This window comes from Larus michahellis, chromosome 11 (genome assembly GCF_964199755.1).
Source record: "Larus michahellis chromosome 11, bLarMic1.1, whole genome shotgun sequence".
Lineage (NCBI taxonomy): Eukaryota > Metazoa > Chordata > Aves > Charadriiformes > Laridae > Larus > Larus michahellis.
The window spans coordinates 16589818-16603804 of record NC_133906.1 but is presented as its reverse complement, the minus strand read 5'-3'; the positions used below and the strand labels follow the sequence as shown (position 1 = coordinate 16603804).

Genomic DNA, 13987 nt, shown 5'->3' with positions numbered 1-13987 from the left:
CACACCCTATTACTGGTGGCATTTTCTGTCTTTGAAAGGAGCTTGTGTGCTTGCCGCGTTTTCTCATTAACTCCATGATTGTTCTTCAAAGTGGTTTACTCCCTCTTCTGGTATTGCCTGTGCCCACCAAGGATACATAATTAGGTTGGATAAACTTAGATTAAACCCTTAGGAGGAGCAATATCTCTGCTCCCGGGGCCAGGGTCTGCTCTTGAAGCATTTTGTCGGCCACAAGCGGTTTTTGTGAAGGGCTGTTGCTCCTGGAGCTGTGGCTTGGGAACAGCTGACCCGTGGGGCGGCAGCGGCAGCTGCCTGCAGCACTCGGAGGGTTTCTGCTGGCTTCGTAGCACTGCCCTGGAGCCCTGCTGAGGAGGTTCGCAGTAGGTGTCTTTCCTTTTCCCGTATCCATCATCGGAAGCCGGGAAAGCAGGAAACAACGGCACCCAGACCCGTGGGCAGGATGTCTGTAGCAATTTTCAATAGACTCAAAGCAGCTACTGAATAAATAATCCTTGTTACTCCCCACAATTATCCCACAGGCGTGTGATGCTCTGGCCACCACTTTATTAGTGAAGGAAAAAAATGACAACAGAAACTGTTTTCTCCATGCCCCAGAGTTAAGCACAGCTTGCCACGATGTCTCCCAACAGCCTGTCGCTGAAGTTACTAATAAGCATTTCAGAGATTTTAAGACATCAAGACCACAGTGTATGTAGAAGTATTATTTTTCTAAGCACAAGTCATAGGGAGCGTGGTTTGTGGGATGATGTACAAGGTCTGTGCTGTGAGGGACTATTCAGCTGTTTAGATATTGAACTGTCCGTTGGGAAATTGTGGTTCTGCAGAGTGTGTTGGTGCGTTGCGTCCTTTCTGTCTGCTGGCGCTGAGATGACGTTGGTAGAACACAGGTTTGGGGGTATCATGAAAGGCTGATGTGTCCCTTGTTCAAGGACTAAAGTAGTTAATGATGAAAATGAACAGTGAAACAGTGAGTTCGGAACTTCTACCTGAAGTAGAATTTCTCAACAACCTATATAGAAGTTCTCAACATCTTCTGTAGCATGACTTATGAGCACAAACCCAAATCTTCTGCAGGCCTCTCCCTCCCTTCTTTTTAACTGTAAAGAAAGGGGAGAAGGTGATGATCTTCCAGCAATCCTGTTACTGAGAAACTTTCATCTGGTCAGTTGGTCCCGCTGATGAGGGATTACTGTCTGCTGTGAAATCTCTTAATTCTGTAATCGTGTGAAGCCCTGCAGCTTTCCACGGAAGGCTCTTACACAACTAGTAGTCAGGCTGCAAATTAAGACTCAATTTGCTTTCTAATGTCACATTCTCATCTTTGTAGATCGAGCAGTCTACTATTTTCATACTCTTCAAATTTTTTAAATTGCTGCCTAGCTCTGTACTTTTAAAGCAACTGTGGCTGGAGTTGAGCTCGTTACCTGAGTGACCTCGAGTGACGATCTTATCCCCTCGTCTACTCACAGCCAACTTGTGGAGGCTAAAGCCAGTTTCCCATTGACTCTCTGACTGGATTTGAAGCCCCGTTATCTTGCTTCTAGCTCCTTGGCTTTGCAAAAATCAGATTGTCCTGGGCAGTGTTTGCTCCTACCGATTTGCTGTGCTAAGGGGAGCAAATCCTCCCTCTTGATAGCTGTGGAGGGTAGAAACGTGTTCAGAACAAAGTGCAGGTTGAGTTGTTTGTGGGTGCAGGTGGTTTGGATGCCGCCTGTGCATGCGTTGGTCCGCAGCACCCAGGAGGGGGACTTGGGAGCGATGGGCAGCCCTTGGGCGCTGAGCTGTTGGCTCCTGGGACCACCACCCCTGGGGAAGTCAGCGAGTCCATGGGGAGTATGTCTTCTGGTGGCAGACAGGGCAGATTTGGGAAGGACCACACTGCACGCCGTCCAGGTCTTCTCGCTTTTCCACCAGCATCCTCTGCTTGCCATTGCTGGGAATGGTGTCTGGGGCTGGACGGACCTTTAGCCTCATCCGGCAGAGCAGTTCTTGCACTCCTGATTGCTCTTGATCACCTTCACATTGATCTTCCCTATCTGTAAGGAATTTAGGGTTTAATTACTGGATTTGCGTCAATACATGTTGCAGCCAAAAGCCTTAATGAAGCTGACAAATCACTTCCTTCACCAGCCCAGCACCCTGGGTCTTAATAGTCCTGGTGATTGCCCCGAGTGTCGTCTTCCCCGCAGGTGGCAATCCAGCTGTCAGGTTTTATTTGCTAAGTGGCATAGATTATTTTTAGCACCACCATGGAGATAGATAATAACTAAACAGTGGGCTGGCTCTGGAAATTACGCTGGGATCTTCTTTGCTTCAAAATACTTCTGCAGTGAGTCGTGCGTGTGCCGTGGTGCAAAGCGGTTTTGTGTTTCAAGGGGAAACAGGGCAGGTTGCCCACCATGGAAATGGTGAGGAAGAGCTAATGGAGGCTGAAATATTTAGCATGCATTAAATTGGAGAGAACTTCTTCCCCTGCTGCAGAGGCTTTTAGCAGGCCTGCAGAATGTTTTTGGCAGCTGCTCTTACCAGGTTGTGGTGACGGTTTCTCTGCAGAGAGCAGCTGCCTGAGCTGGTATCTGAGGTTTTCTAGTTCTCGTCTTCCCTCTCCAGGTGATGATCGTGGTGGGTGGGCAAGCGCCCAAGGCCATTCGCAGTGTGGAGTGCTATGATTTTGAGGAGGAGCGGTGGGATCAGGTTGCTGAGCTTCCCTCCCGGAGATGCAGAGCAGGTAACGGGAATGCTTGCTGTAACCTTTTTTGTTTTCCCGGTGCAGCTTTGCAGGGCTGGATGGATGTCCTCAGTTGTCCCTTCAGCCTTCCTCTGTGCCCCCGGCCTCAAGCAGCTCTTTGTTTTTGCCCTTCCTTCCTCCTCTTCCCCTGCACACGCGTATCGTTCTCCTTCAGGAGTTGCTCCTGCCTGTCTGCCCTCCGTAGCCACTGTCTCCCCTTCATCACCTCTCTCTCCTGGCTGCTACTCGGTCAATATTTCCCGTCCTCCTCCCGTCCTGCTCGCCTGGCAGTTCATGGGGATCCAGCTTTCTGTGCTGGTTTCCTAGTGAAAATCAAAGGAGCTGAGTCAGGCCCTCTCAGTGCTGAGGAAGTGGGTGATGGAGAACAGATCTGTAAGTTGGGAGCGTTACTCTGAAGACATCTGAGAGGGCTGTGAATGCGGATCACCATTTGGTGTCCTCTCTGGCTCAGAAAATTACTCATTCAGGTGTGAAATCCATCTGTGCCTTATGTTGCTGTGTATTTATGTGCATGTCACCTTCCATATGACACGTGTGTTTCATCATACTTGGCTCCAATACTCTTAACCTGCAGAAAATGCCAAAGACTTGCCCACATTCTGCTCTCCCCCGCTGTCTTACACACCCCGACAGACGTCTGATGATACTCGCTTCCCGAACTATTTGTAAAACCTCTGTAAAATCTTTCTCTCTCCTTTTACCAGGTGTGGTATTTATGGCTGGCAATGTTTATGCTGTCGGGGGCTTTAACGGATCTTTAAGGGTACGGACGGTTGATGTGTACGATGGCGTGAAGGACCAGTGGACGTCCATAGCCAGCATGCAGGAAAGACGAAGCACTTTAGGCGCCGCTGTGCTCAATGATCTCCTGTATGCGGTGGGCGGCTTTGATGGCAGCACTGGTAGGTGACTGAGCAAAAACCAGGCAGTGCCTGACCCCCAAAAATGTTTTCAGAGACCCCTGCAAAGACTGCAGAGCTTTAGTTGAGGTTCCTGTGCCCTTCCTCTATGATTTTGTAGAGAAAGAGCCAGAGATTGGTTTTACTGTGTGTTGTAACTAACCGCATGCACGTTCTGACCCATCAGTAATTGCAGAGTATCTCATCCTAGTTTTTTTTTTTTTCTGTAGTGATACAGATCTTTCAGTCTTGTTCTCTGTATGACTGTGCTTATTCTGGACTGAAATTTTCTTTTTTTCCTGGTTTTAGTTAAATTTTGCATAGCAACATGAATAAAATGCCAGCAAGGCATCTTACGGAGTATGTGTGCCTGGGATTTATTTTGGCATAACTGCGTGTTTAAATTCACACCTCTGTCTCTGCTGTAGAGTTTTGCCACTTGGTTAAGCCCTAAACGCACTAATTCAGCTAGTGATGAGTACAATGCAGCGGGGTCTGGGAGAATTTTTAAACCTTTGCATGGATGTTTTGTAATGCTCGAAAGGACATGGGACTTCTGGGCTTGGAATCTGGACTCTGCTCCTCCTTGGTGTCCCCAGCACATCGGGGGGGCAGCAGTCCCAGGGCAGAGGCCATGGGGCCACAATTTTTCCAGCTGCTGACGAAGTGGCGTTGACATGCTGGCCCCAGGCTAAAAGGCAAGGGACTAGAAAATGGGGTTGCAGGATTGTGGGGGGAATTACGGGCTTGGGAGGAGGTGGAAGACGGATGAAAGTGCAACACCAATCTTTTTTTCTTCTCTTTTTTTTTAATTAGAAAACCTGTGTATCCCCTTTTTAACTAGGTCTGGCATCAGTTGAGGCCTATAGCTATAAAACCAATGAGTGGTTTTTTGTGGCTCCCATGAACACAAGAAGAAGCAGTGTTGGAGTTGGAGTTGTGGAGGGTAAGAAAATCAGCCATTTCCATCCAGCAAACGTTACTGTGTCAAACAGAAGCCTGAACGGTTAAGTGCAATAGAAGGCAATGGCAGGAACTGTTCTCTAGACTATCTTCAGTTCGTAAAGATTTATTTTATATGATGTAATCGCGGCAGCTTTTTCCATTCTCCTCTTTATCTTAGTGAAAAATCACGTGTAGCTTTCTAAGAGCCTCAGACCTGTATCAGACCAGCCCGTGCCTCCTCTGAATGCCGTCAGGTGTGTGCAGGTTTCTTTGAATCCTTATTCTTCCTGGGCTGCTTCTGGCTGGTGAAAGCAAATGGTATTGTGCGGTGTATGCTGTTGCTGTCAGCAGATGCTGCGTGGATGGAGTACCCATCACAGAAAATCTGCTCAGTGAGAGAAACAGGAGCATAGTTCGTCCCACAGCCCCAAGCTGGCGGTTTGGCAGGAATACTAAAACCTGTGTTTATTGACATCAGGCTTGCCGGCACGCACGGCACGATTTGCTCTGGTTTGTAAATGAGCAGGGACTGATGACAGCAAACGCGGGAGCGAGGTGGGTGGAGAGGATGCTTGGAGGGATGGCGGCGGCTGTTGGCACCGATGTGTCAGCACCAAACTCGAGTGAGCTGGAACTGAGCAGCTTGGTTTGACTCCAGGAGAAAGAACAGTTTAACTGGGAACCGTTTCTTCCTTTAGCAAAATCAATTCTGAAGCAAGTGAAAGGTTTTATGTGACCTCGTCTTTAGCGTGGCGTAGCAGTTTCCAATTAGTACAGTGCGGAGCAGCCGCTGGCACGAGCCTGGTTATAAACTGCGCTTTGAAGTGGTTCAGTTCGACCTGTGTGAATAGGAAATATGTGCAATGTGTTTATGTACATGAAATGTGTTTATTCGAGAAGGAGGGAGATAAAGTCAGAATAAATAGCGGTGGTTGTGCTAAATTTGCATGTTTTAGAAGCGTCTCCTTCAAAACTGGCCCATGCTTGTGAGGCGCTGGGCTGCTGGTAGTCAGTGGGATTTGCTAAAGTGGGTCAGTCATTTGAATGTGAGACGAATATCAAGTACATCCCTGAGAGATGCATTTCTGTGGACAGGTTTTCTACTGGAGACACATGAAATCCTTTTCCTTTGCTTTGTTTGAAAGTGCAAATAAGTGTTGCACATGGAGTCAATAATAAAAAAAAAGAAAAAAGGGAGGGTGTGTGATGGGGAAGAAGAGTCGATCGTATTGGTAGAGGGAACAAGCTGCAGCCTGTAGTTATTCCACAATGCTCGTCTGAATGTGATGAAGATTGAACTGATGTCTGTGGGTGCTGAAAATATCTAATAATTGATGCCAGCCAGGGAACTTTATCTTGTCTTGCTTGGTCTGGCACTCTTGCCTTGATTCGTTGACTAACACTGAGCGTGTTGAAGCACAAATAAGAGTTTGAAATGTTTATAGAGACAGGAAGATGCAGGAGGAGCACAGTTGTAAACCTGATCCTTGCAGACATCTCCTAATGATCACAGACTGAGGAGGCCATGAGTGGAGCTGAGGGAGAAAGAAAAGACCTGGCTGGTTCTTGGAGCCTTGCAAGCATCAGGGAAACAGGAGGATGCAAAAGCGTAAGACTGTAGATGATAACTGCTGGTGGGAGTCCAAGTTCTTGCTTGACTAACCTGGTCTGATCTCCTTCTATGACAAGGTGACCTGCTTAGTGGGTGAGGGGAAGGCTGTGGATGTTGTCTACTTAGACTTTAGCAAAGCTTTTGACACCATTTCCCACAGCATTTTTCTGAAGAAACTGGAGGCTCAGGGCTTGGACAGGCATACTCTTCACTAGGTAAAAAAACTGTCTGGAAGGACAGGTCCAAGGAGTTGGGGTGAATAGAGTTAAATCCAGTTGGTGGCTGGTCACAGGTGCTGTTCCCCAAGGTTCAGTATCGGGGCCTGTTCTGTTTAATATCTCTATCAATGATCTGGACGAGGGCATCGAGTGCACCCTCAGTAAGTTTGCAGATGACACCAAGTTGGGCAGGAGTGTTGATCTGCTTGAGGGTAGGAAGGCTCTACAGAAGGATCAGGACAGGCTGGGTCGATGGGCTGAGACCAATGGTATGAGATTCAACAAGGCCAACTGCCGGGTCCTGTATTTGGGTCACAACAACCCCATGCAGCGCTAGAGGGTTGGGGAAGAGTGTCTGGAAAGCTGCCCAGTGGAAAAGGACCTGGGGGTGTTGGTCGACTGCTGTCAGAGTATGAGCCAGCAGTGTGCCCTGTTGGCCAGGAAGGCCATCAACATCCTGGCTTGTATCAGAGAAAGTGTGGCCAGCATGACTAGGGGAGTGATTGTACCTCTGTACTCAGGAGTGGTGAGGCTGTACCTCAAGTACTGTGTTCAGTTTTGGGCCCCTCACTACAAGAGGTGCTGGAACGTGTCCAGGGAAGGGCAATGAAACTGGTGAAGGATCTAGATCACAAGTCTTGTGAGGAGCCACTGAGGGAACTGGGATTGTTTAGTCTGGAGAAAAGGAGGCTGAGGGGGAGACCTTATCATTCTTTACAACTACCTGAAAGGAGGTTGTAGCGAGGTGGGGCTTGGTCTGTTCTCCCAAGTAACAAGTGATAAGACAAGAGGAAATGGCCTCAAGTTTCACGAGGGGAGGTTTAGATTGGCTATTAAGAAAAATTTCTTCACCGAAAGGGTTGCCAAGCATTGGAACAGTCTGCCCAGGGAAATGGTTGAGCCACCGTCCCTGGAGGTATTTAAAAGATGGGTAGATGTGGTGCTTAGGGTCATGGTTTAGTGGTGGACTTAGCAGTGCAACATTAATGGTTGGACTCGATGATATTAAAGGTCTTTTCCAACCTAAGAGTTGCATAGCTCATTTTTGGCCAGGCTCTGCTGTTATGGATTAAAGATTGGTCTTATTCATGGGTTTTATACAAAAATTTGAGTTAGAATTTTCCTACATATTTGTTGAACTTTGTTAATGGTTGTTTGTTGTAGTGTCTAGGAGGCCTGATCTTCAACCTTAATGCCTTTGTGCTAGGTGCTTCTAAAGAAGCGCAAAGACACCCTCTCTGCCCAGAGGGTTTACTGCCTTAAATGCAAAACAAGCTGATGGACAATACAAGGAGAAAAGGAGAAAGTATCAGTCAGGCCTATGAACAGAGGACATGGTGGAGCATCAGTCTTGTTTCATGCGTGGTGTGGTCTGGTGGCATCTGATCATGTTTCTCTGGTCTCATTAGGTGTGTGTTATTCAGCTTTCATTGAGTCGAGGTAAGGAGGGACAGGTATTCCATGCTGTGAGGGTCCCCCGTGGTATCTTCTATGTTGTGGTCACTTGGCACAAGTGAGCAGGCTGGCCTCAGCTGTGCTAGCAGCATTGCTTGGTTTTGATTTGGCCCAGGTTCTTCAAAATCAAGTCTAGGTTTCCATGCAGGTATTATATTAACATAAGAGGCTATTGCGTATTTATTGCTCATGTGATATTGTAATTAATGTACAGTATCAACCTTTGACAGCACACCTTGCCGTGTGGCACCTGAACAGGAGGAAACACTCCGTCAGCAGAGCATGCTTTGATGTTACTTCTTCTCCTGGGCCAACAAGTCATTTGGAAAACCCTCTGGGCTTTTGGTTTCTAATTAAGCCATTGTGTTGTGTTGTTTCCTTGTCTTAGTTGACAGCTTTAACAGCTTAAAAACAGTCCCGCCTGTCTGCGAGTCTACCTCAGATCCTTTCGCTAGGATTTTCCCCAGGCGTCCCAGCAGGTTTAGGCACGTCTCCCAGGGCCTCCCTCAGCCAGGATCTGTCCTCACCTGGGGCTGTCAGGCATGATGGTAACATCAGCCAGTCCTAGCTGTAATGCTGATGTGTGTCTCTTCCAGGAAAGCTCTATGCCGTGGGGGGTTACGATGGAGCGTCCCGTCAGTGCCTTAGTACCGTCGAGCAGTATAACCCAGCCACGAACGAATGGACCTACGTAGCTGACATGAGCACGCGACGCAGCGGTGCAGGTACTGGCTCTGAGATGTGTTCTCAAGAGTGGCTGGTCGCTGGGTTCTCCTCTGCTCACGGAAAGGAAGGAGAAGTGTGTTTTGGCATTGCGGGGCTGGCAAGTGCAACCTGTTATTTCCCGCTCCTTCCCATGAGGGGAGAATCCATAATTGCTTGGAAGCTCTCAGCAGCTCTCCTGACTTCGTTAAAATCTGCCAAATTGAAATTAATTTCTGGATTAATGAAATAATGTTCAGTGTTTCTAAGTTGCCTCGCTAACAGGTGCATCTCACTTGTAAGCAAAGAGGTGTCTTTCCAAATCGCCAGCTGCAGGCTCAGCCGGGGACTGGAAAGCCAAGCTGCACCTCCTCCTCTCCTGTCCTTTGGGGGCTGTCAGATGGATTTTCCTTGTGGACCTTCTCTGCAAGCATCCAGTGGGTGCTTTGCAGCACAAAGCACATCTGCACTTGGTGATGTGGTAACAAAATTCATCTCGGATTGCCCCTGCTAAGCTAGTCTTTAGCGTACCTTTTGCTGGCGAGAATTGGTGATCTGGAAGATTAGAGGAACGGACGTGTTAAAAAAGGATTATATTCGAGTCTTGATGGTGTCTGACTTACTACGTGATGTCATGTCAGGTAGGCACTTGGCCTCTCTGTGGCTGTTGCTTTCCCAGAGGGACAAAAGCTCTTATCCATTGCACTTAAAATCATCTTCAGCTGAAAGGGAACGTGTGAGTGTTGGTCCTATGGCTCAGTGTGTGCACTGGGTCCTCCCTGATGTCAGATTGTGCAGTTCTCGTCGTACAACAGCCGAAGTGGCAGTTGCCCAGAGGTAGCCGAGCCCAGAGGCTGCCCTTTGCGTGGGGGCTGAGATAACCCTGCAGGGTAAGCTGTGGTGGGAATTTCCTTCTGACCTGGGCATCTGAGAGGCTTCTCTCCACACACCGTCATTCTTTCCTCGCTCTAATACCTTTTCCATAACTCCAGGTGAGGCAAATATGGTCACACACTGTTGGTTTGAATTCAGTTGAAGAGGTTTTTAGTATCTGCTTGATGCTTAAACCTCGCCTAGTGCAACCTTATAGGAGAAGAGAGTGAGCATCTCATGTTGTTGACAGTATATTGAAACACAACAAACAGAGGTGGATTTTAGTGAATTTTCTTTGAAACACACTGTTCCGAGCACTGCTTCGCAAGTACATCTCCACAGGGCAAGTCCGGTATTAGGGATGCTCTTACTTGCCAGCCAAATAGCCTTGCTGTTTTCTGTTCCCAAGCCGAACGCTGAGCTGCCCAAGTTCTGGTTGTCACCCAGATGCCCCTCCAGCAGGCACCGGGGAGGGGACTGCCCAGTGCCACTCCCGGTGCTGCAGCACGATCTATCGTACAGCTCCATAAATGAAACCGTGCTCCGAGCTGCCGGCATCGCCGTTCCGATGCTGACATCTAGCGGAGGTGAGGGCAGGTGTCCCCAAGTCCCCAGGGTGACCCCAATCCAGGCACTGGGGCTGTGTGGGTGTGCGGGTGCTGGGTTTGCTGGGCTTTCCCCTCCTGGCAGGGACGTCCCATCCATGTGTGCCCTGTCTTGCCGTACAGGGAGGCAGTTTTAGGTGGAAAAGCCTGAGAGTGTTTCTGACTCTTTTACTCTCTTACTTGCTTAAATTAGTTTACTAATTAAATTATTTAAGTGTAAAATTTTTGCTAACAGCTGAATATAGTCAAATGCTAAGGAGTAGCAACCCCAGACTGCTGGGCTTAGACAGGGTCGGCTTTCCTCACCAGCTAAATGAGTTCCCATTCCCCAGTCAACTGGGAGGCACCAGCCCTGGGGCCAGGATATGTGCTGGGACACGTTCTGCTCTTCTTGGATGGTGCACATTGGAGTACCTCAACCAGATTGACGATTTCACCCAATAAGGTGGATATTTATGGCAGTTAGAGATTAATTACCAGTGTTTTCCAGAGATGAATCATGAATCCCAATGTCACGTTGGGATTTCAACACCTGGTCAAAGCCAAACCCAGCAGTAGCAAGTTAAGAAAATCTGGAGAAGAGAAAGGTGATGGTGGTAGCCCTGCAGCAGCTTTCCTGTCCCCAAACGATGGCGTGCCTGCTGGAGTTTTAATTCATTGGTTGGTCTTGGTTAGGCATTGGTCCATTTTTGGGTGGTGGAGGAGCAATAATGCTCAGACGGATTCTTCCACCTTGTGTTGCCATCCCTCAGGTGGAACGTGGTGGCTGCTGTGGTCCATGCTTCTGCTGACCGTGGCAAGACTCGGAGCAATGTGACGCATCGTATTTTTGGGATGTGACATACCACTAGGAGATGTTCCTGTGGCGCAGGAGCTCCCAAGCCTGCTCTCTCTGGCTCACCGTCGCAGCACTGCTCCTGTAGTCGCCTTTCTCTGTGCTGCACGTGGCAAAGAGGAAAGACGTTTGCACGGGACCCAACTTGAAAACCTGTCAGTTTTACGCTGGCAGGGCCCCTCTGCCCTGCTCACGCCTTTCCGTCTCTGTGCCTTTCCCTCAGTTGTCCGCACGAGTCCATCTTCACGGCGCAGGGGCCGTCCTGCTGGTTAATGCCTGTGAGGTTGAAATGATGCAATTCGGTTCTATGTTTCGGTTTTACTAACATCCCACCTTGTTAATTTTAATAGAGGTCTTTGAACCTATTAACGAAGAAATGTTGCTGGAAGTTTTAACTCTCACGGATTGGTGAACGTTTTAATTAATTAATTTGCTTAATATTAAGCAGAAGCACCCTTCAGATCCCTGTCATTCACAGAGTTTGAGCCAGAGGCCTGCAGAAGTGGCTGGGAAGGTGGCCTTGGGGGCCCTTTTTCTGTGCCAAGTGCTGCTGCCACGTTTGGGGGCACGAGTCGAGGAGTGGGGGGAGAGGAACCCAGCGGCAGCCTCAAGACCTGGAATCCATAAATTGTCGAGAAGAGGAAGAGTGTCCAAGGGATGAAGCCATGTGGCACAAAGGCAGCAGGAAAAACAAAATAAAAAGCTCCTGGAGTTGGGAATCAGGCTAAAAGCAAAGGGCCCCGTGGCGGAAAAGATCGGGCAGATAGGGGTGAGCTGGGGTGGGATGCAGCGGTCAGGGAGGTAAAGGGAAGAGCGAACAAGTCAGTCCAAAGAGACTGAATAAAGGCAGAGGAATGTTGTGGGACTAGACTATTGATCTCAGATGGACTAAGATCTACCTGAGAAGGGGCACAGCCCTGAAAGACAGGACGCCTGCCAGGGGTTACTGTGCCGGCCTGCTGTAGTGCCACGCGCTGGCTGGGTGGAGAGTTGACCCAGGTGATCCTGAGGCACGTGTGGCCCATGTTTCGGAAATGCCTTGGAGAGGCCAAGCAGAAGATCCAGGGACATGCAGCCCTTTCCCCTGTATGTCTGGCTAACGCTGGGCTCTGTTTGGCAGGTGTTGGTGTTCTCAGCGGGCTGCTGTACGCTACCGGGGGGCACGACGGTCCCTTAGTAAGGAAGAGCGTGGAAGTCTACGATCCAGGAACAAACACCTGGAAACAAGTAGCAGACATGAATATGTGTAGAAGAAATGCAGGTAACCACAAGAAGCCTTTCTGTGACGTTTGGCTGCAGTTATCTGTGTGGTTTTCAACGCGACTAACGTGCTAGTGCTGTAAGTGATCAGTATTGTAAGAAAGGGATGAAAATGGAAGATGAGGTGTCTGCTTGGGAATGAATCAGTACGTGGCAGGCGACATGTCATGGGGGATGAGTTAAGTTAGCCCGTGTCTAACCATCTGCGCTCTGCTTTGAGGTGTGTGCGCGGTGAATGGTCTCCTCTACGTGGTGGGAGGAGATGATGGTTCCTGCAATTTGGCCTCGGTGGAATACTACAACCCCATCACAGACAAGTGGACGTTATTACCTACCAGCATGAGCACGGGGAGAAGTTACGCAGGTAAATAGTCAGTGGGAGAGCTGGCAACAGCTGGGCTCATTCGTAAGCTTGGGAGCCGTGCCTCCCAAAGCTTTAATCTTATGGTTTTGTATGTTTTATGTTTGCTTTCAGTAGAGGAAACTTCCGTAGAAATAGTAGACACCTCTCTCTCTGCCCGCCTGTTGCTGGTCTTTGGCTTTGCAGGATGATCTTAGCCACATTGCAGCCCAGAGCTGCTCCTACGATAACTGTGTCTGTCCATTCCTATAACAGGTGTGGCCGTGATTCACAAACCGTTGTGACACGCGATCAAGCCAACGCGAGGAGCAGAAGTGAAGTGGATCCAGCTGGGTGGTGTTGGGAAGACGACTGACTTCTGACTTGACCCATCTCATTGCTGTTAACGTCTTAGCATGACAAGTGATACGTTACAAACATCATCTGCTCTGTGGCGGATTGCCTAGCAAAGGGAAAATCCCTCTGGGGACATGTTCCATGCTAGACAACGAGGTGTTGCTTGTTATTTGTGGTGCAATCAACTGTTCTTCTCAATGGCTAGTGTCCTGAGATTAAACACTGTGCTTGAACTGCAGGCACTGAACTTCTTGTGTGAAACAAAACTGCTACGTTTGGGCATGTGAGTAAAAACGAACACTTCTGGATTTCTTCACTACTGATGCTCCATGCACATTATCAGTTGAACGACTTGCTCACTGTGCCTGGAGGGTGGACTTTACTACTGGCAGTGGGAACTTCTGAGTACCAACCGAGAAAAGCAGTCAGCAGAAGTGGACTGGAACAGGGTGCTCTGGCTCGAGTGTGACGCTGTCTCAGTCATACGTTTGTATATGCCACTGGACTGCTGTATGTATCCTTGAAATGCTTGTCGTATGGTGGAAATAAATACCGTGTGATTTTTCTACTCGCCATGAATGCTGTTTGCTGTACGTGATGGGACCTGCTGGGCAGTGCCTTCCCTGGGGCTGACCTCTCGGCACCTGAACCACACGAAACTTCGCAACCCCACGAAACGTGCGCTGCTCCAATGGGGTTTATTGCTCCTGTGAAACAAACGTTGCTTCGAATAGAAAATATTCCCAGCCCAGGCGTTTCAGCTGTGCTGAAAGCCCCAGTTCCCGCCCTGTCCAGCATCTCAATGCCATTTCATAATAGAGCGTTTAGATGTTAAAAGAAATACCTTATAGTGCCATTAATGTAGAGGCATTACACACAGCGAGAACCCGCCGTCACCCAAGCGGTGATTAATGAGCAAGGTAAAATACCTGCAGTGTTTTAATGCTTCCAGAGTATGGAGATTAACTAATCACTGTCACTGTAATTGCTGTTTTAATCTTGCCCGTACTGAAGGCGTTCCTCCGTTAGTATGAAGAATTCATAAGATTATTCAAAACAGACAAATCTGGATCCAGCTGTAAGGTAGCTGTCTTGCTTACGTCCCAAATTCTTAAA

The 13987-nt window shown here is 48.6% G+C and overlaps 1 protein-coding gene across 4 annotated transcripts in view; it reads left to right on the top strand.

The window, feature by feature from the left end:
* KLHL3 (kelch like family member 3) overlaps nt 1–13449 on the top strand; it is a 52170-nt gene extending 38721 nt beyond the window's left edge. For all 4 annotated transcript variants that reach the window (XM_074603876.1, XM_074603880.1, XM_074603877.1 and 1 more), the window contains 7 exons: nt 2632–2749; nt 3475–3672; nt 4514–4615; nt 8496–8624; nt 12035–12175; nt 12395–12538; nt 12791–13449. In XM_074603876.1, coding sequence (XP_074459977.1) covers nt 2632–2749; nt 3475–3672; nt 4514–4615; nt 8496–8624; nt 12035–12175; nt 12395–12538; nt 12791–12819 — 861 coding nt within the window. In that variant the 3' untranslated portion in view covers nt 12820–13449. The remainder of the gene's footprint in view (nt 1–2631; nt 2750–3474; nt 3673–4513; nt 4616–8495; nt 8625–12034; nt 12176–12394; nt 12539–12790) is intronic.
* The last annotated feature ends 538 nt before the right edge of the window (nt 13450–13987 follow it).